Source organism: Citrus clementina, unplaced genomic scaffold (assembly GCF_000493195.1).
Source record: "Citrus clementina cultivar Clemenules unplaced genomic scaffold, Citrus_clementina_v1.0 scaffold_2, whole genome shotgun sequence".
NCBI classification, from domain to species: Eukaryota; Viridiplantae; Streptophyta; class Magnoliopsida; order Sapindales; family Rutaceae; genus Citrus; species Citrus x clementina.
Genome location: NW_006262688.1, coordinates 12,046,586 through 12,074,181, shown reverse-complemented (window position 1 = coordinate 12,074,181; position 27,596 = coordinate 12,046,586). Strand labels below are relative to the sequence as shown.

The 27,596-nt window shown below is 36.6% G+C and overlaps 2 protein-coding genes across 2 annotated transcripts; one reads left to right on the top strand and one right to left on the bottom strand.

The window, feature by feature from the left end:
• Positions 1–1,954: 1,954 nt before the first annotated feature.
• Positions 1,955–24,061, bottom strand: LOC18051960 (alpha-mannosidase At3g26720). Its single transcript, XM_006446867.2, has 29 exons — positions 23,547–24,061; positions 23,376–23,459; positions 23,210–23,298; positions 22,942–23,116; positions 22,621–22,740; positions 22,392–22,475; positions 22,221–22,292; positions 21,702–21,815; positions 21,416–21,516; positions 21,228–21,321; positions 18,693–18,860; positions 18,514–18,603; positions 17,944–18,009; positions 17,792–17,848; positions 17,145–17,364; positions 16,888–17,027; positions 16,474–16,542; positions 16,253–16,312; positions 16,066–16,137; positions 15,307–15,354; positions 15,070–15,189; positions 4,685–4,750; positions 4,384–4,496; positions 4,182–4,266; positions 3,470–3,580; positions 3,301–3,396; positions 3,095–3,142; positions 2,764–2,832; positions 1,955–2,668 (listed from the first exon to the last, which is right to left on the bottom strand). Exons 1-29 carry the CDS (start codon positions 23,748–23,750, stop codon positions 2,450–2,452), a joined length of 3,054 nt encoding a protein of 1,017 aa, XP_006446930.2. The 5' UTR covers positions 23,751–24,061; the 3' UTR covers positions 1,955–2,449.
• Positions 24,062–24,672: 611 nt separating this feature from the next.
• Positions 24,673–27,063, top strand: LOC18051959. The gene is made up of 2 exons (XM_006446866.2): positions 24,673–25,194; positions 25,908–27,063. The coding sequence occupies exons 1-2, from the start codon at positions 24,805–24,807 to the stop codon at positions 26,799–26,801; spliced, it is 1,284 nt and encodes a 427-aa protein (XP_006446929.1). The 5' UTR covers positions 24,673–24,804; the 3' UTR covers positions 26,802–27,063.
• Positions 27,064–27,596: the final 533 nt, after the last annotated feature.

The window sequence follows — 27,596 nt, the reverse complement described above, 5'->3', positions numbered from 1 at the left end:
ATAATATTACTGTGATACTCCCGTCTTATCTAATTTTTCTCTTATAAAATTGAGAAACTTGTATGAAAATAATGTCTTAAGTAGTTATTTATTTTATCGTTTTATTTTCACATAGGGGCTTACGGTGGCCTTTACATATGTCTTATTAGATAGAATGCAATTGTAGTAACATAAGATTTCACATTATTTTGTTAAATCGTATTAGACTACAGATCGTATTAACTGTAATTTACTGTTATAACTATTCTGATAACAAAATAATTTATTGAAAATTTCAGCATGTTCTTTAACTCCCAGTGTGGGTGATTTAATTTTGTTAGATATTATTTTGGTATGTAGTCAGGCTTTACTAAGATTCGTGCAGTCCATACATACATTCGTTCATTTCCCATTCTTTTTCTTGATCGTTGTAATGTTAGAAATCCATTCTGGGTATTGGACTTCTGTGATGAATCCAACTTCTCCGAGGTGATTCACCTCATTATTGATGATTTTATTTCTCTTAGGAGCTAACCTTCTTTGCTTTTGTTGTATCGATTTTACCTTAAGATCGGTTGTTAGCTGGTGTTCGCATATTTCACCTACAATAGATGTGATGTGATGAACCTGTAAACCCAAAATATGAACCGTACAGATGACCAATGGTGCCCTTCGCAGGTATTTCCTACCTTTGACATTATGAGAATCAAGCTTAGACATTACTGTCTCCTCATTAAAATAGGTCAGAGCGTGAGTTTACCACAAATTTGTCATCCATCCCTTTTACAATTACACCAATGCAAGTAGTTTCATGACGCATGAAGCAGAAACAACTTTCATGCTCTATTGTTATTTGTAAAATGATGGTACACTAGTGCTCGAGCATATATAAACCTTCTATGCGTTAAAATCAGATAAGTATAAGATATGTGGAGAGTGTGCCACAGACTTGCCATCTCTTCTTTTAATAGTAGTTACACCACTGTAGGAGATTCCCACATCCAAATGCATGAATCAGAAAACAACTCACATCCTACAATCATGATACACTCGGTGCTTGACCATATAATCTCCTATATGATACTATGTAAATGTCAAAATCGTAAAACATACATCAAAATATAATATTAAGATATAAGTGTTTCGAACCCCTGTATTCTGATAATTTAATTTAAATTTCCTTTCTCAAAACTTGAGTGAATGTAATTTTCTTCTATGAGTGGAGTTGACATCCCTCAAATATTAGAGAAAGTTAAAATATAAACAGTATTATATCAAATTTAATATAAATTTATCTCAATAATTGTATAATTGTAAATATCATAAGAAATAGTCTCATAATATATATATATATATATATATTGAGATAAATTTATCTTAAGGCGCTTACCACTCGCCCTAAAAGCTTAAGCTGTTAGGAGAAGGCGCTACTTTATACTTAAGCACCACCTGGACCAAACCAGGTAACGTCTCCACGTTATGCCACGACATCGTGACCCCACATCGGCCTTACAGGAGTCACCACAAGGGTGCGGGCCCCAGTTCCAGTACTGGGATAATATATTAAGCCCATTCCTCCCCCCGAGTTTCGAACCCTGGCTGGCTCTGATACCACTTAAGGCGCTTACCACTCGCCCTAAAAGCTTAAGCTGTTAGGAGAAGGCGCTACTTTATACTTAAGCACCACCCGGACCAAACCAGGTAACGTCTCCACGTTATGCCACGACATCGTGACCCCACATCGGCCTTACAGGAGTCACCACAAGGGTGCGGGCCCCAGTTCCAGTACTGGGATAATATATTAAGCCCATTCATATATATATATATATATATGAATGGGCTTAATATACTCTCACACACTCTAAAGAGTAAAGAATACTATTAGACGACTATCCCAGCAAGTACAACGATCATATGACAATCGAATATTGGTCAATGTTTCTTAACTAAATAATTTTAGAACAAATGGCCCGGGATAGCAACGCCCTTGTCATCATTTTGTCAAATTGTATATAACTTATGTTTCATTTGTATAGAAGGTTTTATGTGACAAGTCGGTATTGTAACTATATAAATTGCTCGAAAATTGTAACTTATATGTGCTACGGAATATTTTTTTTACCAAGAATTCTTACAAATGAACTTCTTCAATACGACTTGCCGTTTACTGAAGATGTTGCCTTCATCCCATCAGTCTAGCAGACAGGCAGCCTCAAGCAGTACGTTCTTTTAAAAATTATATAGCCAGGTAACCAATAATTCTCCAATGTCAAGAAAAAAAGTTTAGAATTTTCTATCTATTTATTTCTTTTTCTTTCTCGCTTTTGCCTTCTTTTCTTTCCTGCGGGTAATGTCCAACATTTCAGTACAATAAAATTAGTAAATTAAATACAACAAACGAAAACAACCTTTGGAGACATCTCAGGATAAGAAAATGTAGTTCTCCAGCCTCTGAACATGCGCTTCCTCTTCAAGAGCCAAACATTTTAATGCGATCAAAGTCGATAAAGAAAGTGCGGATTTCCATAGGAGCAAGTTCTACCACCAGCGTTGCAGGATCAACAGGCCCTCCCCTCACTACCTTAGTTTCTTCTTCGGCAGAGCCCTCTACTTTCCAAGCTAACCTCTTTTTCTCCATTGTGGCTCTTTCTTGATTGGCAGACAAGTTCATTTCTGTCACTTTACTTATCTGAAAAGAAAAGGGAAGTGGAAGTGATATGAAAAATTTTGACATGCTTGTTGGTTAAAAATATAGGTTTACAATCATGCATGCGCTGCCTTTACCTTCTTGTTTGGAAAGAGCTTCTTGAGTTCCACACTTGTCAATACAGAATAGTCCTTGTCCTCTCCAGTCTAAAACAAGAATGCAGAAGAAATTCTAATATCATGAATTTGCAGATCGGAAAGCAGTAGATGATAAAACCCAAGACAGAATATATTAGTATTGAAATGTTGTGCATTACTCAGTTCCCAGATTTATGAAGAAAAATCAAAGGTTGAAAAGGAAATGCCACCAAATTTGCGGATCAAAATATGACAGAAGTTCCTGATACAGGTATAATACCATTACAGCCAATACTTCTATAATATTAAAAAGGTTTGAAAGGGATGAGACCTCATATAGATGAGCCAACCGAAGGAGCACTTGTCCATTCTCAAGTTCCTGCAATATTCAGAAACAGAAAAAATATAAATCCAGACACCTTAAGCAAATAAGTAAACGCGGTGATATGTTATCAATCAATTGCATCTCATTAACCCTTCCAAAGATTATTGAGGAGCCACTTTTATAAATCGTTTGCAAGGCATATGTACACTTACCTGGAGGGTTATTATAGCAATATTACTGGGCAAATTGTAGAATGAATCAATTCCCGAAAAAGTTGACACGTGTGAATTCATCCAATTATCTCCATCCTGCAAAAGGTCAAACAATCAACAAAACATTGAAGGCCCTTGCAATTGAGTCAATTTTCAAGTTTCACTTCACCTGTTCTGTGAAGGCTAAGAGAAGGGGAGAATATATCTCCTGGCCAACCGAGCGACGCCAATTGGCACCTTCTCCCAGGTGGTCAATTCTTAGATAAAATTTTCCTTGAATCTGCAAAATGGTAACACATAAGAGGTTGCTGCTTTGCAGAAGTAAATCAGAGAAGAGAAACAGAAAATTTGGATTTTAAAAATTTGTCATAACAATTATAGAAAGCACAATAATGGATGTGCAGGCCGCTTTATTATCCGAGTGATATGTTCCATTCTGACACTTTAACACCAAGTAGCAATCAGTTTAATCAAAAACCCTTCTCATGCAACCAATTAGAACAAGAAAAAGAATTTCTTCATCCACTTGGAGTGTTGGCTGGCCTAGAACAAAGATTAGGTGATGCTTTTAATCTCAAAGAACAAAGAGAGACAGTAGCGTCTCTTCTTACCATCCTATTTTAGGTTTTTTAGACCTGGAATGTTTTAATATGTAATTGGTTTCAGTGCTTATATAAAAATAACAAGGAGAAGATTCAAAGTAACCTATGGAAAGCACTTGCATCAAGTGCACAAGGGACCGCCAAACAACCGCTAGAGGTTGATAGATAAAATGTTAGTTTATTATTCATAGCAACATGTAACTGACTGGAAAGGAAGGATGATCACGACAACCCTTGTTTAACAGTCGTTGAGAAGATGAGTTGGAAAGGCATACTTACAGTTAAACCTTCACATTCATTTTGGACACAGACTGTTTCATTTAGTACCTCACCAACACCTCTGACGTCATCATGAAGCAGCCTCCTTTTTTTATTTGAAAAAAAAAAAAGATAGTCAGAGATCATGAAAACAAGCAATCTTGGTTCTGCAACCGACATGCTGCAATAATTATAACAAAATGTAATGAAAGGTCTCACAAACCTGTGAAGCATCAATTCTATTTGACCATCCACTAAGCTGGATCCTCCGACTGATCGATCCACCAACAATGAGAGTTCTGCATTGTCATCTTGCACGTAAATTCCAAGATTAACCTAGAGTAAAGTTCAGAAAAGGGAAAGAGAAATGTTTCAGTTGCATGATAGGGAAATCTATCACATTTACAGGATTTCAGAACAGAGAGAGCAGATATTCTGCAAAAGATATGTATATTTACAAGAATAAGTTGGAACGTAGTTAAAAAGATAGATGAAAGATGGAACATTGACATGAAAAGACATACAGGGTAGTAGTTTCCAGCAACTAGTTGGTTCACTTGTAGGTCCCAGTCTGTCCTGAAATCTCGAATCTGCAAATCGATTAAGCAATGGCATTGGACAATCATGAAAAAAAATTAATAGCAAAGATAAATTCCTAAGTGAGACTTCAAATTTTAAGTTTCCATTGTCTTAACACTTCTTCTATAAACAAACTTCCATTTACTTGATACAAATTTATTGAATCCAACTTTTAAGAATTCTTGCTAGCAAGATGAGAACGCGGGAGTTAAGTACCAAAGATTTAATATTATTAGTGTTATCAAAGATTTAATATTATCAGTGTTGACACTGAATTCTGGTCAATTAAAAAATTAAATAAATGGGACGATACAAAAAATGTACGTGGTTCAGCACTAGGCCTACATCCACGGGAATAGAAGGCAACTTTCACTATTCAATGAGAATTACAATGAGTTTTTTTTTTTTTTTTACTTAGCTATTTTCCTATATATTTTCTGATTCCTTCTATGTATTAAGAGCTCACTATTTATAGCACAATTTTTAGGTATCCCAAGTAGTGGGTAACTTCTTGTTTTGATTGATTTTCACCACTTAATTAGAGTTTTATCCGAAGACTATATTTATCTCCTTCTCAAAGTGGGTTTTCGAAGTTTCTAAATTTTTCTTCCATCATGACAACAGCTAGCATATATGCTTCGTGTTTTAGATGACTTTGCTGCAGCATGCTTCTCGCATGCATGCTTTCTGCTCCACTTTACTTTGCTCCAGCATGCTTCCTACGTACATGCTTCCTACTCCACTTTACTTTGCTCTAGCATACTTTTTTCTCCTGACAACCGTTGTCTCCTAACTCTTTGAAACTTGACTTTCAAAGTTAAAAAGGAGCTAACTCCTTACATATATATATTCGTCGTCATTGAAGGTTTTTCTTCTATGCAAAGACCATCTCTCGTCTTTTTTAAGTCTCGGTCATTTGAATCCTTAGTGAGTATCTATTGTTTTTTAATTAATCCCTTGACATCGTTAATTAACATATCAACAATGGCTTCAAATTCTAAGAGTTTCTCTGATTTTATTCTTTGTGAATACTCTAAGGAAGATTATGATTACCAACTTGTAAATAATCAACCACTCATTGTAAATTTTGCCTCTACTTTTTTTTTTCCTTCTTCCACTTCTATTGGCTTGAGCATTGATGAAGAGGATAACCACATGGATGAAATGTCAATTAAATCTCTTTGGATCTCCTATAGAATACCATGTTCTAATTCTCTCGAAAGGGCCAGAGAAAATAAAAAACCTAGCCATCCTCCTCCAAAAGCTGTCACCACACATCCAAACTTTTTTACACATGGTGTTACACTTCATTTCCATCATTACCTTAGATACATGCCTAGTAACTTTAAGTGTACTCCTACTCAATTGAGCCAACTTGTCTGGCCATGATAGGCATGTACGTTCTTTGGAAGCAAAGAAACCTTCCTGGCCCAACATTCCAACCAATTTCAATTGTTTACCAACTCATAAGCATTCCTAACCCCAACAGAGGCCCTCTTGTTAAGGGTTGATATTATGTGCATTTTTAGCCTAAACTTCCTCCTTTAATTATCGAAAATAAATCTTCTAACGTATCTTGAAAAGACTCCTGATTTTTCATGACATAAACCCCGAGTGCTGGGTCCGAACTCATTTTGGTGTCCCAGGTAACTATTTAGGTGATGTTTTAATATATCATTACGGCTGCAATATCTCTCTTTCTTTCTTTTTTTTTGGGTGACATGGAACAACCCTTCTCCTCTTTCTATTATACTTGATGATAAAAAAGCTCTGTTGCTAAACTTCCTCAATATTTCAGCAAAATACAGATTTTGGAAATATCTTTCCCGACTAAGTTTTTTATCAACATTCAGTTTCATCTTCCCTGCTCATCTTTTAGCTTCTATTATACTTGATGATAAAAGAGCTCTATTGCTAAACTTCCTCAATATTTCAGAAGAATACAGATTTTGGAAATATCTTTTTCGACTAGGTTTCTTATCAACATTCAGTTTCATCTTCCCTGCTCATCTTTAACTTCTCATAGAAGTAAGCTCTTAATTTATATTAATACTTTCAATAAAACGATAATGTCATGCAATAACACATTATTTTTTCTTTTTTAATTATATCTTCTGATGATAATGGTGCTCGTAAAAAGAAGAAAATTAATAAGAATCCTCTTTTTAAAATCAGTAGAAAACTAAATGATAAGTCTATTTTTTCATAGAACGGGCCGTCTTCTCAAGTGGCTACTATTACCTATCAATTTCAGCAAGAATCCTTGTTTCCACCCATCATTAATGTGGCTGCATATCCACCAACAAGCTCTCATTCTGCTTCTGCCACTACTAATGTTCTGCCTTCTGCATCTTTTCCATCATATCCCAGTCGAGGGACCTTGTCTACAGTCGTAACTTTTGCAATTGATATTTGAAGATTTACTTGATCGAGAGATTTAGATAAATCTTGAATCTGAGATTGGGATTGAGCTTTTAGATTATCGTAATATGCTTTTAGCTCGGCCACACCGATTTTTTCCTCATTTAAACTCTCCTTTAGCTCAGCAATATGCCTTTCAAAGGCCTATCCTAACTCAAATAGAGTATTTCTTTACAACATTAAACTTTTAATTTTCTTCCTAGGTGCCTCGATGGCTCAACTAAGTTGCTGTTGAATAAATAGAAGTCAAGAACCAACCTTATTGGAACATTAAGCATAAGGCAACAAAAACGTACCTGACAAATATTAGCTAGCATTACGTTAGTTGGGTTACAATTCTCAATATGCCTTACATTGTTAGAAGAAATATACCGAGACCAGAGTTGGTTGAAAGAGTTAAGATATGTCTGGGAAGGATCCTCCCAAGTAAAGCTTGGTAAATCTTCAAACAAAGGCAAGGTCCCTCGGTAGGGATCTAGTGGAAAAGATGTAGAAGCTTGAACATAAGTAATAGCAAAAGCAAACCAAGAGTTTGCTGACAGTGGATATGCAGCCATATTAATAGTGAGTGGAAGTACGGATTCTCGTTGAAATTGATACGTAATAATAACCACCTGAGAAGACGACCCCTTACATGAAAAAATGAACTTATCCTTTAGCTTTCTACTAATTTTGACAAGAGGATGCTTATCAATCTTCTTTTTTTTATGGGTATCATCATTTCTAGAAGACATAACTAAAAAGAAAAAATGATATATGTATTATTACATGACATTACCGTTTTATTGAAAGTATTGATATAAAGAAAGAGCTCATCTTTAAGAGGAGCTAAAAGATGAGTAGAGGAGATAAAACCGAATGTTGATAAAAAAACCCAATTAGGAGAAATAATCCTGACATCTGTATTTTGCTGAAATATTAAGGAAATTTAACAATAAATTTTTTTCATCATCAAGTATAATAGAAAGAGGAGGAGGATTGTCCCACGTCGCTACAAGAAACAAAGAAGAGAGACAGTGTAGCCACAGAATGATGTATTAAAACATCATCCTAGACAGTTACATGAGCAATAAAAATAAGTTCGAACTTGCCACTTGAGGTTTGTGTCATGAGAACTCCCAAATTCTCAATCTCTATTAGTGAAAAATCATGACTCTTTCCAAGACCTGTTGAAAGATTTCTTTTAGATAATCAAATAAGGAAATTTAGGATAAGATCGTACATAATACCAACTCTTAACAGGAAAGCCTCTGTTGGGGTTAGAAATGCTCATGAGTTGGTAAAACAATTGAAATTGTTAGAATGTGGGGTCAGGAAAGTTTTTTTGCTTCCAAAGAATGTCATGCCTATCATGGCGCGTTAGACAAATGATTTCAATTAAGTAGGAGCACACTTAAAATTACTAAGCATGTATCTAAGGTGAGGGTAGAAAGGAAATTTAACACCATGTGTAAAAAAGTCTAGATGCATGGTGATAACCCCTGAATAAAGAAGAGTAGATTTTTTATTTTCTTTGACCCTTTCGAGAAAATGGAATAAAGTATGTCATAGAAGATTTAAAGAGATTCAAGTGACATTTCATTCATGCAATTCAAGTGACCCTCTTCATCAATGCTCCAGTCAATAGAAATAGAAGAAAAAAAAAAGGAAATAAGAGCAAAATTTACAACAGGTGATTGATTATTTTCAGTGTGATAATCATCATCTTCTATAAGGTATTCATAAAGAACGGAGTCAGAGAAACCACCAGAATCTAAAGATATTGTTGATACGTTAACTAACGATGTCAAAGAAAGAGTTAAAAAACAGCAAAAACTCACCAAGGATTCAAGTGACTTAAACTTGAAAAAGAAGAGAGATGATTTTTGTATAGAAGAAAAACCTTCAAATCTGGAGCAAATAAAGTGGAGCAAGAACCATGCATGGGAGGCATGTTGGAGCAAGGTAAAGTGAAAAAAAAGCATGTAGGAAATATGTTGGAGCAAAGTAAAGTGAAGCAAGAAGCATACACGCGAGAAGCATGCTGGAGCAAAGTGATTTGAAACACGAAGCATATATGCTAGCTATTGTTATAATGAAAGAAAAATATAGAATCTTCAAAAGTTTACTTTGAGAAAAAGATAGATATTGATTTCGTAACTAGGTGATAAAAACCAATCAAAACAAGGAGTTACCCACAACTTAAGATACCAAAAATTTGTGTTATAAATAGGTAATCCTTGATACATAGAGGCATAAGAAAATATATAGGCAAATAGCTCGGAACAAAAAGAAAAAAGAATTGTTCTAATTCTCATTGAATAGTGAAAGTTACTCTCTATTCCTGTGGAAATAGGTCAAGTGCTAAAACACATAAATTCTCTTTGTTTTGTCTTTTATATTGTCCTGTTTATTTAATTTTCTAGCTGACCAAAAATCAGCATCAACAATCAGGAGTATAATACAACCTGAATTATGATTAAAGGTATGTTTGAGAGTGTAGTGTTGGGACTATTAATCTTGTGGAATAGAATCACTAGTTGTCAAAAACAATTGCATGTTTTGTGATCAAAACTGATTATATTCCACAAGAGCTATCTGACAACTAGTGGTGGTATTTCAAGTGATGATAATGGACACAAACAGTTCACAATAATCTAAGCGAGTGAGTGGTGGGTGGTTGGCATCAGCTGCCAATAAAAGTGGTTGTTCACCTAACACTTTAATTTTCGTGTTTTCATAATTAGCAGAGATAGTTACTGTCAAGAAGTTAGGATTTTTCAGTTAGTTTGAAAGTCTTATCAGAATAAAGTTTTAGATAATTAGTTTAGTTTTAAAGTCTTATCGAAATAAAGTTTTAAATAATCTTTTTTTTAAATTCAAGTTTAGATAAGTATCCTACAGTTAGGGGATATCTATTAGGAGTTTGTTTTCTACATTCTATTTAAGTGTAACTTGTAGAATGAATGGAATAAGGAAAATAGTATTTTCAGACTCTAAATATTTACATGGTATCAGAGCAATGAATATTTAGAGGTCTATTTTTCAATGGTGAAAACTGCCATGACTGGAGCTACAAAGAGCTCATCGGCATCTACCGCCGAAAATGATGATAGTAACACCACAACTCCTCAGCCGCTGTTGCAGCAGTCTGAATATAACCAGGATAGCTCTTCTTTGCAACTAACTGTTCATAAATTGAATGGAAAAAATTACTTAGAGTGGGCACAGTGCGTTAAGTTGGTAATTGATGGAAAGGAAAAGCTGGGCCATTTGACTGGTGAAGTAACAAAACCAGCTGCTGGAGATCCTTCTCTTCCGACCTGGAGATCAGCAAATTCAATGGTTATTGCGTGGTTGATAAACTCAATGGAGGCTAGGATTGGTAAGCCTTATCTGTTCTTACCGACAGCCAAGGCGGTGTGGGATGCAGTCCGAGATACCTATTCTGATTTAGAAAATTCATCTCAGATATTTGAGTTGAAAACTCGACTGTGGCAGTCCAAGCAAGGTAATCGGGAGGTCACAACTTACTATAATGAACTGTTGATACTTTGGCAAGAATTAGATCTTTGCTATGATGAGCAGTGGGACTGCTCGAGTGATAGTGTAAGGTATAAGAAGATGTTGGAAAATGACAGAGTATGTGTTCTTGGCTGGGCTAAACCGTGATTTAGACGAAGTGAGAGGCAGAATTCTGAGCAGGAAACCCCTTCCATCTATTCGAGAAGTGTTTTCTGAGGTAAGAAGAGAAGAAGCACGACGGAATGTCATGCTTAATGATGTTAAAGCCACCAGTGAAGTAGAGAGTTCAGAGAGTTCTGCTCTTGTTTCAAAGGCACCTGAACCTGATGGAGATCGAAGGAATTCAAAGAAACCTTGGTGCGACTTCTGTAAAAGGGCTTGGCATACAAGAGAAACTTGCTAGAAGCTACATGGCAAGCCTCCTCATGTGAAGAAGAAACAAGGAGGTGATGGACGAGCCTTCCAAGCTACTTCAAATCAAGAGCAATCAGGTTCTTCAGAGTCATCACCTTTCACCAAGGATCAATTAGAGCACTTGTATAAATTGTTTCAATCCTCATCCTTCAATTCATCTACTCCCTCTTGTTCATTAGCTCAAAAAGGTGATTATCTTTCTGCTGCCCTTGTTTGTCATCATTCGAATCCTTGTTCTTGGATTATCGATTCAGGAGCAACCGATCACATGACAGGCTCTCCATCTTTGTTTTCTGCCTATAAGCCATGTGCAGGAAATCAAAAAATTAAGATCGCTGACGGATCCCTTTCGGCTATTGCTGGAAAAGGGTCTATCATTCTTTCTTCCACTCTCACGCTTCATAATGTTCTACATGTTCCTAACCTATCTTGCAATCTTTTGTCTATTAGCAAATTAACTCTTGACCTGAACTGTTGTGCTAATTTCTTCCAAAATCATTGTGAATTTCAGGATTTGACCTCGGGGAAGTTGATTGGCAGTGCTAGACAAAGTGGGGGGCTGTATTTCTTTGAAGAAGTACCAAGTTTGAGACGACAACCCCCACGTACTTGTTTCAATTCTGTTTCTGCTATTAATAATGACAATGAAGTTTTGTTGTGGCACTTTAGGTTAGGCCATCCTAGTTTTCAGTATTTGCAATATTTATTTCCCAACTTGTTTGCTAATAAAAGTTCTTCTTCCTTTAAATGTGAAATTTGTGAATTAGCAAAACATCATCGTGCATCATTTCCTTCCCAACCCTACAAAGCCTCAAAACCTTTTTCTGTGATTCATAGTGATGTTTGGGGATCTAATAGAATTTCTACATTAACAGGAAAAAGATGGTTTATTACCTTCATTGATGATCATACCCGTATTTCTTGGGTATATTTAATGAAGGAAAAATCAGATGTGGGAATGATTTTTAAAACTTTTAACAACATGGTACAAACTCAGTTTCAAACTAAAATTCAAGTTTTCCGAACTGACAATAGTAAAGAATACTTTAACAAGTTTTTGGGAGATTATTTTGTGGAAAATGGCATATTTCATCAAAGTTCATGTACGGATACCCCCCAACAAAATGGAATTGCTGAACGCAAAAATAAGCATCTCCTTGAAGTTGCTAGATCCTTACTTTTTACAACTCAAGTTCCTATGTATTTGTGGGGGGAAGTTGTACTCACCGCTGCTTATTTGATAAATCGAATGCCTTCAAAAGTTCTACAATTTCAAATTCCATCTGATTTCTTTAATCAATGTTTCTCTACCTCAAGAATTTCAGTCACACTTCCGCCCAAAATATTCGGTTGTGTTGCTTTTGTCCATATTCACAACCAGAATCGGGGCAAACTTGCTCCAAAGGCTAGAAAATGCATTTTTGTTGGATATTTTCCAACACAAAAGGGTTATAAATGTTTTGATCCTATTTTAAAAAAAATGTTCGTTACCATGGATGTTACATTTTTTGAAAAACGAAGATATTATGTAGATAATCATCTTCAGGGGGAGAATAGGAGTGGAGATTCTATCTTTAACACTATTCACCTAGAAACCCCTTCTATTTCTTCTGTGCTAGACTCACTCCGTCCAGAAAAAAGTCTCGAGGCTGCCATACATGAACCTAATACTGTCGTACATGTTCCAAACACTGCTTTACCTGGTTCTACCATTCTTGATCCCATATTAGAACCTAATGCACCCGAACCACAAGAAAACCTCACTAAATCTGATAATGTAAATGCTAATCAACCTGGACAGCCTTCTAATGTGCCATTAGAACCAGATTGTGTGCAAGACAGGGTAATAAACAACCTGAGTTTATTGTTTACTCAAGAAAGGGTACTAATCAAAGAAGAGAGAACCCTACTTTGCAGCAAGGCCATGATTCCAATCCAAGGTCAAATCAGACTCCTTCCTCAGGTAATTCTAATTCTAATCCTTCTTGTGAGTTAAATTCAACTTCTCAGGTTCTTAGTGATCTGAACATACCTATTGCTCTTAAGGAAAGGTACTAGAAGTTGTGCCAAATACCCATTGTCTAACTTTGTTTCGTATCACAACCTATCACCTCCTTTCTATGCATTTACCTCACAACTTTCTAGTGTAAAAATTTCAAAGAATGTACAGGATGCTCTAAGTGTACCTGAATGGAAGGCAGCTGTCCTTGAAGAGATGAATGCTCTTGAGAAGAATCAGACTTGGAAGGTGGTCAATTTGCCTAAAGGGAAGTCAACAGTTGGCTGCAAGTGGGTATTTACTGTCAAATACAATTCAGATGGTTCACTTGAGAGATACAAGGCTCGCCTAGTGGCAAAGGGGTTTACTCAAACCTATGGGATTGACTATTCAGAGACATTTGCACCAGTAGCAAAGTTAAACATTGTACGAGTTCTCTTGTCTATTGCTACAAACCTAAATTGGCCATTACAACAATTGGATGTGAAGAATGCATTTCTCAACAGGGATTTAAAAGAGGAAGTATACATGGATCCTCCTCCTGGTTTCTCTGAAAAATTTAGGTCAAATGTGTGCAAGTTGCAAAAGTCCTCATATGGTCTCAAACAATCGCCTAGGGCTTGGTTTGAGAAATTTACTACAGCTGTGAACAGACAAGGTTACAGACAAAGTCAGGCTGATCACACAATGTTCACTAGAGTTTCAGCTAAAGGTAAAATCACTGTGCTTATAGTGTATGTGGATGACATTATTCTTACTGGAGATGATTTAGTTGAAATGAACAGATTGAAGCAATGCCTAGCCACTGATTTTGAAATCAAGGACTTAGGTGCCTTGAAATACTTTCTTGGAATGGAAGTTGCTCGTTCCAAGAAAGGTATAGTTGTCTCACAAAGGAAATACATCCTTGATTTATTGAAGGAAACTGGAATGAGTGGCTGCAAACCAATTGATACACGTGTAGAGTACAATCTAAAACTAGGTGAAGGAGAAAAAGCTTTAGTGGATGCACGACGATATCAGAATTTGGTGGGAAAACTTATTTACTTGTCTCATACTAGACCGGACATCGCTTTTGCAGTCAGTATAGTAAGTCGCTTCATGCATCATCCTCGGGAAGAACATCTTGAAGCTGTTTACAGAATTCTTAGATATCTAAAAAGTACTCCAGGAAAGGGACTTTTGTTTAGAAAAACAGAGAATAGAGGAATTGAGGTATACACTGATGCTGATTGGGCAAGTTCAGTTACAGACAGGAAGTCTACTACTGGCTATTGCACTTTTGTATGGGGTAATTTAGTGACTTGGAGGAGTAAAAAACAAAATGTGGTTGCACGAAGTACTGCTGAAGCTGAATTTAGAGCTATGGCACATGGGCTTTGTGAAGTATTGTGGCTAAAACAAGTTCTAGAGGATTTGAGAAGACCTATAGTTCTACCTATGAGGTTATACTGCGACAACAAAGCAGCAATCAACATTGCACATAACCCAGTGCAACATGATAGGACCAAGCATGTTGAAATTGACCGTCACTTCATCAAGGAGAAACTTGAGAATAAGATTATCTGCCTATTGTTTGTTCCAACAAAACAACAAACAGCAGATATCCTAACCAAGGGACTCCTCAAAACTAACTTTGGACATCTTGTCAGCAAGTTGGGAATGATTGACATCTACGCACCAACTTGAGGGGGAGTGTCGAGAAGTTAGGATTTTTCAGTTAGTTTGAAAGTCTTATCAGAATAAAGTTTTAGATAATTAGTTTAGTTTTAAAGTCTTATCGGAATAAAGTTTTAGATAATCTTCTTTTTAAATTCAAGTTTAGATAAGTATCCTACAGTTAGGGGATATCTATTAGGAGTTTGTTTTCTACATTCTATTTAAGTGTAACTTGTAGAATGAATGGAATAAGGAAAATAGTATTTTCAGACTCTAAATATTTACAGTTACAAACATGCCCTAACCGAAATATACTATAGAATGGCAACATACCCTTTTAATGAAGTCACGCCCGTTTGAATCTGTGTAGAATGTTTTGTTGGTCATCAAGCTTGTTGTAATCTGAGTTGTGATTTCTTTACCAATCCCATCATCTAGAGGTATGGGTCCAATCTACAATCATGATCATAAATTTAAAAAAAAAATAAATCCATAAAGAACTTCTCAACTGTTTAATCAACAGAAGATAAAAGACTGTCAGGTTTTTAAGAAAAAGAGGGATTAACTCACAGTGAACTCAAGTTCAGCATGCTCCTTTCCCTTGTATACCCTTGTAATCTGTGTACGAGGCAGCATTTATTACTGAAAGTATGAGAAACAAGAGCATTTGGAAAGTAAAAAAAATTCCAAATCCATGTTCGTTCATATTTTTGCTCAAATGTAAAATTTTATGTGAAACAGAGCATATATATCTCCATCAAGATTCAATACAACTCTGTTATCTCATTGCTCTCAATACGGCACCAAAGAGAACACTTGAGCTTTTTCACATCACCTACAAAATTACGAGGCAAAATGACAAAGTACATAACCATGATTGGCACAGGATCAAAGGGGCAAGAACCGATACTTTCACCAAGTCTACAACACGAGATGTAAAAGAGAGGAACTTAAACATGAACTGATGTCAAATTCCCAACAACAGCTGCTCACATGAAAATCAGACCAATACACAAACTTTCAATAATAAATGTAGACACAAGTCTTTGGTGTCCACCCTCATATTTTGGAATTTAATACGTGCAGCTTGTTTTTCATGGAGCTCAATGCCGTTACCAAGCTTTTGATTCAGGCTCATTCAAGAACTTATTTTTCAAGTCCTAGTCCCCAATGTCAGAGCAAAAGCTTAAATGATCACCATATAATGCCAATTTCCATTTTCTTTCTTCTTTTGCATCAAGCATTCGTTGCATTATATATAACATTGAAAGATACGTAAGAAGGTTCTATGTCAGAAGTTGTTGAATCAAAATATGAAGTCTTTTTTACCTGCGATATCCAAGGACTGAGCTGCTGATGCACTTCATCCAACAAAGGACCCCGCACAATGGTTAATTGAACCTAAACATAAGTTTCCATTTCTGCTCAATCACTCAATTTTTGGCAAGTAACACAGACACGGTGACAGGTTTAAAGTATCAGAGTAAAAATTTTACCAAATAAATTACAACAATACCTGGCTCTCCGAATTTATGGAAAATGTATCATTCGGACGGAAAACATATGCACCAGATGCCTTCAACAAATACCCAGAGTTGTTAGAACACTAGCCACTCTCGCAATATTTTTCTTTCAACCATAAACGACTCTTAAAATCTAATGACAATATGAAAACAGCACAGGGCAAAAAAAGGTTAAAACAATGTAACAAGCTTTTCCATTTAGAGATTTGACTACCTGAGGATCTTTATCAGTTCCATCATTTCCAGAATAATAGCTATATGATTGTCCAGCAGATGCTGTCACCTTCATCATTGATTACATAAGACAATAAGTGTTATTGTTACAAAATCATCAATGTAGAAATTATAAAATTACAGAAAAGTTATCCCAGAAAGAAAGAGAGAGAGAGAGAGAGAGAGAGAGACCAAAAAAAGGCATTACGGCCTAGCTTTACTAGGTCGAAAGAAAAACCAAGCAACAGAAAAATTATCATACTCATCATATCAAACAACATTAATGGAATGAGAGATTTGCATGAGTGAATAAGCATCGAGTTTCAATTTTATTTTATTTTATTTTTTTGGTTTACTATCAAAAAAGTCTATCAAACAGTTCCTCAGAAAACTGGAGCATCAAGAATACTTTTACCTTATTTCGGTTATTTACATAATGAGTAAGTTTTCCTTCATCTGCAGAATATAGAAGCCTTAGATTTCCTTGGCCAACTTCAATGCTATTACTTGTGCTATCTTCTGATGTGTAGACCATTGAAATGGTTGAGCTAGGACCTTTAGTTGAAAAAGTGAAACAAAAATAATATTGATAGACAATGGTCAGTAACTTGAAGACTTTCCCATATGTTCATCTTCACTGGAAGGTAGTAATACACCAAAGACATGTCTAACCTGTTGGTTTTGCAATTGAGACAGTGTATGTGCTGAAACCAAGAGGTGGTACTGATGCTGAAAATGCAAGCCAATATTTAAGTGTTTCACTTGGGGCTTTACCCAAATATGCTTTAACATAGCGATTTCTTATTCTCAGTGTGGCATTGGACAGAGGTAAGAGCTGAGATTCAACTGTTCTCCCACCAGAATCCTTAACAATAACCTTTTCAGAGGAGACCTGTAGCAATTTTAAGAAGCCGCATGTAATCCTGAAGAGATCATCAAACAACGAAAAGCGAGCTACAAAAGGATACACAATTTCTCTTTCATACAAGAAAACAAGAGACAAAAAAAAAAAGGACAATCCATCAATTAACGAACAAAAAGAGAATATGTAGCTATAATAACAACAGCTGTCTTTGCAAATATATGGTATCTTTGAGTTAGATCAGACTTTGTGAAAAAGAGTTCTAAATTATCAACCAATCTGTCAATTACATCCGCACAGATGACCGTCATATAGCTAACAGTCGTAATTTTCTATTGAAAAGCATGCTATATCCCAACAACGCAATTGGCGTCTCCTATTTCTGCATTACTAACAATTCCGATCACATTTTAGGTAGGTCAGCACAAACAGGAGGACACAATAATGAAGCACTCACTGGAATTTGTACTACTTCCTCCCTCTTCCATCCCAGAGGATTGTAGATGACAACTACCTACAGTAAAAAAGAGAGAACAAGATGATAAACAGATTTGAAGAATCAACTTAGCACAAGAGAAATTAAACAATAAAACCCACTAATATCCATACCAGGCTTTTCCCATCGAACGAGACTGCTTCTGATGGAGGACAGTAACTTATATTAAGAAGCGGACACTGCCAAGAATTTCACATTACAGTATTCAGCAAAATAATCCATTTGCAATAGCTTTTCTCAAAAAAAAAAAAATATTAAAACAAATAGGTTGCCTACCAGACATGACTACGCTTCAGGAACATGTCTATGAGAATTTGTAGGTAAGTACAAGAACATGTATCTTCCTATCCAATCATCAAACATGACCCGATGCCCATGTCTACTTGCATATCACAAATTAATACTTAAATCTCTATATGCACTCCTTGATAATCTTTAAATGAGCTATATACTAATATATGTGCATCTGAACACTCATTATATGGAAAACCAGTTAACTTTGTGAAGCAATCTCATGCTAGATACCGTAAAGATGGAATAAGAGCAACTGCAAATGCTAACATCAGTAAACTAAGAGTTACATCATGTTACATATTTCCTTACAAGAGAACGAATATCACACAGCCTTACACAATGAGAAGTGATAAGATCGAAAGCAATTTAAACTCCACAGCAATATTTACCTGCTGAAAGTTTGCAACCGCTTTCTCCTGTCCAACACTTGATCTTGAGGCTGTCAAAAAGGCAAGTGAAGAGGCAACCAATTTCTCAGCCTGCAGAAGAAAAGATTAGATTTTCACATTGATACAACAGATGCTGGTATCTAAAATAATTTGTCTGAGATGTCAAAAGTGATATTCACCTCGGTATATCCTATAGAAATTCGCAAAGCATAATCAGCAGCAACATGCTGCCGTTCTGTACCGCTAACTGCATCATGATGCTGAGCAATTGCCAGAGCATCAGCCAAGGCATTTGTGTTTGGACCTGAACTGCTTTTTCCTTTAAGGAATTCTAATTGCCTTGCTGCCTAATTTCAGAGCGAAGAAAGACAGTTAGACCAATAAAACTTATGTTAGGCACAAATATAAAGCGGCAGGGACAGTTTAGTAATTTTAGGGGCAGGGGCAGTTTAGTAATTTTATTTATTCGTTAATTAATACTCAGGTATAAATAAGAGATTAAGGAGTCATTAGGATTTATGTTGAGTTTTGTCTAGTGTTATGAATAATTAGGAGTTTTGGGAGAGATTGACCTACCTCTCGAATCGTAGGTCAAAATTGTTCTTTCTTTTGATTCAATCAATAAAAATCAGCCCTAATTTAGCCCTAAGTCGGATCAAAGTGGTATCAGAGCAAGAATCCTGGGACAATGGCAGCAAATAAGGTAGATGCGCTTGAAGAGAAATTGGAAGCGGAGGTTGGATCGATCAAGGCCACCATTGACAAGTGATTTAACACCGTTCAACAACAATTTTCATCTCTTGAAGCTATGTTGCTGAAATTGATGTAACTCCACCTTAACCCACTACTGGCAACATCGACGGGCCACGGTGGCGGGGCGGGAGAAGGATCCAGTGGTACGGAACCCGTGGTCAGCGGCGATGTAGAGGGCGGAGGGCCGAAAACGACCAATATAGCACAGCCATGGGCGATGTGTCACGGTGGATTTGGAGGCGGGGAGGTCAACCCAGGGGATTTGTAGCCTTGGAGAGCCATTCCCGGCATCAGGCGCAGCAGAGGAAGCTGGGTCGCGGCTAGAGGAGGCGGCTTAGGGTTAGGAATCAGCGTTTCGGCACTTGACTGAGGGGCGCAAGAGTAAGGGATGGTCGGGTTTGGTGACTCGGTGGCGTTTGGGGGTGATCCACGGCCTGGACAGGCTGGATTTTGGGCTGGGCAGGGCTGCTTTGGGCCGGGGCAGGCTGGATTTGGGCCCGGGCAGAGAGGTTTTGGGTTTGGACAGGTTGGATTTGGGGGCGGATGGCCGGGAGGAGGGGTTTCCGGTGAGAGAGGGAGCGGTTATGACCGGAATGCGGCTGGGCAAGGGATTTCAGCCCAATGTGGGGCTGGGCAAGGAGAATTTTGGGCTGGGTCTTCAGGATTTGTGGAAACTATAGTAGATTTGGGAGGTTGGAGACCTCCAATGGTGCGAAATTGAGTAGGACAGACGCAATTTGGGGTAGATTCTAGGGTAAGGAAACTGAAAATGCTTATTTTTGAAGGCGAAGATGCCTATGGATGGGCATATAGGGTAGAGCGCTATTTCACCATCAATAGACTCTCAGAAAGGGAAAAACTGATGGCAGCAGCATTCTGCTTGGAGGGAAAGACCCTTGAGTGGTTTTAATGGCGAGAACAATCACAACCATTGAGGTCATGGGGTGAATTTAAGGACCAGCTGTTGGAGAGGTTTCGGACCACTCAAGAGGGAGATTTGCATAAACAGTTTTTTGCTCTGACCCAGGAGAAAACGGTCATGGAGTATAGGGAGAAGTTTGAGTCGATATTGGGCGTCTAGGGGAAATCCTAGAGGCAGTATTGGAAGGGAATTTTATGAAGGGACTGAAGCCAGAAATCCGACCCTCTCTACACTTGCTAAGGCCAAGAGGGTTAGGGGAGTCAACGGAGTTAGCCTAGATGATTGAGGATAAAAACACAGCAGAACGGGTTAATAGGAGCAGTTTAGTCAATTTTTCATGCCGAAACAGCACACCATTGGTAGGACAGACAACCCAGTCTTTGGGGTTTGAGCGAGAGTTCCAAAGCACACCATCGAGAGGCCAAAAAATGCAGATGATAGGGTTGCAAAGAGATTCCCAAAGGGATCGGGTTAGTGGGCAAAGACCGGGGATGACTTTCAAACGCCTCACGGAGACAAAGATTCAGGATAAGAGGGCGAAGGGGTTGTGTTTTCAATGCGATGAGAAATTTTCACTGGGGCATCAATGTAAGGATAAATCACTACAAGTCCCGACTATGTGTGATGAGGAGGAAGGCGTGGAAGAAGCCGAGGAAGAAAAGACAAGATGTCTTTTTGGTAGTTGAGTAATGTTAGACCAATAAAACTTCTGTTAGGTGCAAACATAAAGGGGCAGTTTAGTAATTTTACAGGCAGGGACAGTTTAGTAATTTTATTTATTCGTTAATTATGGCTTAAGTATAAATAAGAGATTAAAGAGTCATTTAGGGTTTATGTTGAGTTTTGTCTAGTGATATAAATAATTAAGAGTTTTTTGAGATATTGACCTACCTCTCGAATTGTAGGTCAAGATTTTTTTTTTTATTCAATCAATAAAAATCAGCCCTAATCCTAAGTCCTATCAATGATATAATGTCATAACATGTGTGCCCACCAGAAGAAACACTTAGTTAAGACAAGGAAGCGACCAATATCTTACAAGATAGTAACCACTCAACATTCTGACATAGCCCTTAAGGGCTGGCCTACTAGTAAAGTAGCCTGTCCAATATGCGTTTGGATGATCTGCATACCTGAAAAATAGTATTTCATTCTATAACCAAGGTTTGGAAAAAATGACAAAATCCTCTCTAAAGCCAAACATCAAAATTACAATATCAGACTTACGGGAAGAAATCTTCAGTTTTGAGGGGCCACTCCTCATTTGCAGCATTTTTTGCATCAGTGTATATGGATGGAGTTGAATACAGAGCATTCACACGCCCGTCCTGAGAGAGTTTCTCAACAGTAAAAGATTTTAGTAACTCAAAATGAGATTAGAGCTCTAAAACAGTGGAGATAAAGATCAAATGAACTACAAACAAGAAGCCACACAAAAAAATAATAATAATAAATGTCTAGATTTGTCTTCTTAATGCATTCGTTGCCAATAAGGATTCTAAAAGTTGAGTACCTTATTAACATAATGAATGAACTTGTCCATTTGTCTGAACCATGAATTTGCATACTGGTAGCGAAAATCTGTCCCCATCAACCACATTATATGATTTGTCCTGGTTACATTGGCCTACACATTTAAATAGAAATAAACAAGATCATTCTCAACCATTAAGTTTAATCACAGAATTAGAACTTAAATACTTCCACAGGGCATAAGCTTAAGCTTTTTGGATTGAGCGAACTTATAATGGCAGCATGGCTAGGTTGAACTATGGGTCTTTGGCTCAAAATTTCCATATTTCAATAGTTAAATTAGAATAAGTCATGCTTGTGTTTGTTGTTATAAGTTTGCTAGTGATTATGTTCAATATATTTTCTTTGCATTTGATTGAGCTTTCAAGAGCTTATAAACCGTCGTTGGACCGTCGCCCATATGCTTAAGCTTTTGGGTTGAGCAGTTACTTAATCCACAACAGATTTAAAACTAGCATCTACAGTAAAAAAAGAATAGATATTCATTCCTAGATCTTACCTGAGCTAAAGCGGCGGCTACAAAGTCATTAACTCGCTCTTCAACATTATAGTCAAAAAGAAGAACATCATCCTTCAACCAGAAAAAGAAAAAAAAAAAAAAAAGATCATGTGAATAGAATGATAGAGGAGAAAATAAAGATTATCGTTTGGATCTTTTACAGAAATTCACCTGAATGGGAGGGGATACATCATTAATTTCAAATGTGAAACCATCAGGAGGGTCATAGTGCCTAGGAAATATACCAGTGAAAATCTGCACGCCAATTTAACAAAGCTAGAAGTCAACACTCAGAAGTATTCTTTGAGATATCATAAGGGGTAGCTCTATCTCCGAAAATCATCAGCACTCAAGACCAAAAGGAAAGAAAGGCAAAAGTAAAACAGGCTATGAACCCAACCTGAGATGATGAACCAAGAGACTTGGAACCCCGCCATACAACCTCAAGATTCTTCTCCTTAAGTCTCTTAGCTCGATCTTGGTAATCGATTCGGGCAAAATACAAAGAGTCAAATCCTAACTACAAACAAAAAAACGAACACATAAGTAGGAGCCAATCATTATCCCTCGTGAAATATCTATCATTGACATCCTAACTAGTATTATAGAAGATTTTCAAGACAGTCATGTTGATACAACACAAAAAGAGTTACTAAAAATGTAGAGAAGAATGAAAAGAAAAACCAAATGTAAACTTTTGTATTTCTGAAAGATATACTACCTCTGCGCCTAGCAAGTAGGCTTGAACAGCAGAATGTCCGAAAGGGTCAATCTGCCAACCAACTCGAGGAAGCTTTCCAAAACTATCTTTGATAAACCAATGCCCCAGAGTTGTCTGATCAATCATGTCAATGTAATGTGGAGATGCCTCATCATGCATGCACATGCCCCCGTTTCTTAAAAAAATATAAACAATCAAAATCAAAATTAGCCATAAAATCAAGAATTCCAATCCAAGCCTGAGGGTTACTCTTATTAGTCAAACATACATAAATTCAAGTTGACCCGAATCAACGAGTCCCTTGACTTTAACTTTCATTGCCTTACTTTGCTGCCTCCACCATCTTTGAAAAAAAGCCTTAAAAAATCAAAATCAAAATCAGTCAAAGCAAAAATTAAATTTCTGTGTATGTATGAAAAATAAAAAATGGATACCATTTCAACATAGATGAACTTGCGATTCTTGTCCTCGAACAATGCTGAAATAACAGAATCCAACACGTTCTGTACACATGCTCCCTGTTATTATATAGGCTCAAGATCAATTAACAGTTAAAAAGTTAAAAAAAGCAAAAAAGAAAAAGAAATTAAAACACTGAAACATACTCGAATCGAATTGTTAGCGCCAACGTAGTACTGATCAACGGTCTTCAACCAACCAACGTCATCGTGGGAGTGAGGAACCAAATGAACATTGATTTTGTCGGGGACGATTCCAGCCGTTGTATTGTAAGCTATGTACTCTGACTTTCCGTTGATGACTCCCGCCAAAATGGTGGCGATTGTTAGCGCGATCGCAGTGATGGACATGGTTGTTAGTTCTTACAGCAGAAGAGAAGAGAAGAGAAGAGAAGAGAAGAGAAGAAGAGACTGAGCTCTATCTCTAGCTGAGTTGTACTTGTGTTCAGATTGGAAGTGGAATTATTAACAGTGTTCAGGGAGTTGGTGTTTCACAAGTTGACATAAGTGAAAACATATGGACGTTGAATGGTTGTTTTTTTTTTTTTAAATAATTTGTGTGATCTCGCTTGTGAGGAAAGGGAGCTGCTGCCTGCAATCGTGTATGTGAAGACTAAAGAGGCGTGTACACTGAGACTGAGCGACAGCGACTGATAATGAAAACGAAAGTGATGATGACTGATTATAAGGATGAGGCACTGTTGTAATAATTTTATTATATAGTTTTTATTTTAATGTTAGACTATATTTAATATAAATTATTATTCTTAAGTTAAGATCTGCCCTAAACTTAAATTACTTCTTGTTATTAAAAAAAAATTAATAAAAACAGAAACAACCAAATCAGAGTTTGCATAATTATTTTATGTCACCGTGCTAAGGCCTAAGGACTCTTCTTATCCACTCCATTATAAACTGTTTTATATCACTCTACACTCTACACTCTACCCAATCAAAAAAAGGACAAAAAAAAATGTTGTAGCTACTCAAACACCACTTAATAGTCTTAAGTCTTATTGTTATTTTTAAATTTTTAATTATATATATTTTTTTTTTTTGGCTCCAACTTCCTTTTACATACAAACATTCTATTACCAATAATAAAATTCATGACAGTTTGAAATATTTATATGTACTTTTTAGTAATTTTGGTTAATAGTGGAATATAATTAAAATGAAAATTACTGTTGGCGTTTAAAGAGACAAAGTGAGGGGCTTCACTAGTATAAATAAAGAAATAAAATAATACCCAGTTGCTAGCCCAATAGCTTAATCTAAACCTCCTTGAAAGCCCAAGATGACATGCTCGGTAACAAGACTACCTCTAATTCTCTATTCCAATCGAAAGTTTTATGTTTAACCACAAAACCCTAAAAATCCCAAATTCAAATAACAGGCGACAACAATGGAAGACAGTTTCAAATTGCGAGTCGACAGAGTGTTCGGCTCTCTTTCAACGTCAACGTCTGAAAACCTAAACTCTCTCTGGTCTCTAACAGACGACGAAATCGAGAGGAAAGAATGGAACAGGGAGAAAGACGAGCTGGAGACGGAAGCCGGGCCGAACGCGTGCTTCGGGAACCATCGAGACAAGAAGCCGGACAGCTGGCTCGGCGAGGAGCTGGAGAAGGATATTTTAGACTTGGACGATGGTTTAGATGAGGAAGAAACGCAGGCACGTGACTCGCTAGGTTCCTCGAGTCGGTCTGCACCGCCTGCTAGAGAAGAAGATTATAACGATGAAGAGTGGGAGATTAAGTCTAATATTGGCGCGGATTGTACGCTTGATAACGAGGTAATTATAATTTCTCTTTTACTCTTTATAGAATTTTTTTTCATACGCACTTATTCATTTTAATTATCCGGTTTATATAATAATGTAAAATATTTTTAAAAAAAAATAAAATGATGATTTTAAAACACTAGAGGTTGGAAAGTTAATATTGTCAATGCTGTGATTGCTTGAGGAATTGGCATAGTGAACTGGTTTGGCTTTGATTCTTGATTTTAGGTTAACTCATCTTTAAAACATCCGCGTGAGATGAAGAATAATTTCTGTTTTTTAAATATTCTTGTAGTGTGGAATCATTTAGGATAAACAATCTAATTATTTCAGACTTCTGATTTTAGTCAAGTATGTCTCTTTCTCAAATTAGGGTGCAATCAATGCTGTAAAATCATAAGTTTGTTGGTGCGCTACCACAGTTTAAAATATTAAAACAATCACTACATTCATCTTACTTGATTGATATGACACACGCATATTATACATTCATCTTTCTTGATTGATATGACACACATGTATAGCTTCAGAGTCAAAAGAAAGAATTTTTTTTTTTTAATATTTCTTGTTTACATTATGCAATGAATGAACAGAAATATAATTATTTATGTATTTCTACATTTTACAGGTTTGTTTAGAAAAAGAAAAAGGAAAAATATATATATGAAGGTTTTATAACATGAATCTGTGATTTCTGTTATGTAACTGGAGATCATCTTGTGCAGGAAGAGGAAGATCAATATGACAAAGTGGCTATTGGCAAGGAAAAGCCAACAGATCGCTTATATATGAAGGATATAAATGATTATGAGACAGATGCTGATTTGTTCAATGAGCTACCTAACTTATTGTCAGAAGCCACTAGGGATCCACGGGCCAATCATGTTGCTGCTAAAATTCGTCTCAAAGAAGATGCAGAAGCTGCTAAGAAAATTGACTCTTTACGGGTCTCTGAGAAAGACACACCTTCGGATGTGAATGCTTACGTTAACACATCTGAGGATGTTACTTTGAAACCAATTCTGAAGAGGGGAGATTCTTCAGACTCAAGGCCACAAAAACGTGTGCGATTTGATTCTGCTTGTAAAGACAACTCTGAACATAAAGATGAATTTGGTGGAAAAGCTGAAGAGGATGAAGCTATGGTTTCAAATCTAGCATTTCCTTTACCTGCAGGTTATCCCTCTGGAATCCCAGATTACATGAGGAATCCTTCAAAATATACCCGTTATACTTTCGATTCAGATGACATGGATGATAAGTCTAATAGGCAAGCCTATACGGACTTCCTTAATATGGTAAAGAAATCAAAAACTACAGAACCAGAGCCAGAGGATGATTCATCTGATCTTACAAAAACAGTTACCTTCAGACCAAGAAGAAAAACTGGTGATGCTACAATGGCAGAAAATGATATGAAGTCAAAGCAAAATCAGGATAGCACCAGCAAGGACTGTGTGCACAGGAGAGGCATGCCAATCACTATTGCCGCTGAGGTTGCAGAAGATGAGGCATGCGCCATGGAGGAAGATGAACCAGAAACTGCAGCTAATAAAATACCTGGCTCACAGAGACCAGGACGCCAGTATCGGATGAGAGACAGGTCAGATATGGAGTAGTCTAGCAGAGCATGTGACAAATCTCTGACATTCGTATTGGCGTACCATTGTAACTTATCATGATTTCCTGAAGGTGTATCAGAATTTGTACATTTTGGTCAGTTTGTGTTGGGATGAATTTACCTCCTTTGTAGATTGATCTAAATTCCCAAATTATTTTAATCAGGGAATTGATCTTATTTGCTTTTTTTCTGGGGGATTCAATTGTTCATCTCACTGCGACTCTACAAAACACAACCTTACGGGCTACAAGCCCAATATCTGTTGAAGATCTTGTTCTGTCTTTTGAAAGAGACTGTATTACCCTCACCTGAAATAGATGCTGCACAACAACTTACATTTTCTTCGACAATCTTATAAGAGAAATTTTATTAAATTCAGGATGGGTTTTGGCCAATTTGACGACGTATCAAAAAATGTTAATAATTCGCGATGATTCCTAATTGATAGCAAAACCATCTCATCCGACATTTATAAAATCAATTTTGAAGAATGAAATTTATATATCTAATTAAAATCTAATTATTACAAATATTTCAGAATGTAATTAATGAGTAAGCGTATCAGTAGTCACTAACAAATTCTTACATCAAAATTTTGTATATCATTTAACATACAAGAGATGTGTCTCTTGAATGCTCACATGACATAGTTGGAGACTGGAGAGAACTTTTAAATTTTAGTTGTGCTCAGAGTTGGTTAAAATAAATAAATTATACTACACACCAGATTTACGAGTTGGACATGATAAGTAAATATAATATTAGAAAAATAAATAAACAAAAAAAAACAATA

Coding starts and splice junctions, on each gene's coding strand:
- LOC18051959 (XM_006446866.2), top strand. CDS start 24,805: ATGGAAGACAGTTTCAAATTGCGAGTCGACAGAGTGTTCGGCTCTCTT. Junction 25,195..25,907: donor ATTGTACGCTTGATAACGAG/GTAATTATAATT, acceptor CATCTTGTGCAG/GAAGAGGAAGATCAATATGA.
- LOC18051960 (XM_006446867.2), bottom strand. CDS start 23,750: ATGTCCATCACTGCGATCGCGCTAACAATCGCCACCATTTTGGCGGGA. Junction 21,517..21,701: donor TCATTCATTATGTTAATAAG/GTACTCAACTTT, acceptor AAACTCTCTCAG/GACGGGCGTGTGAATGCTCT. Junction 2,833..3,094: donor GGTTGGCTCATCTATATGAG/GTCTCATCCCTT, acceptor TTCTTGTTTTAG/ACTGGAGAGGACAAGGACTA.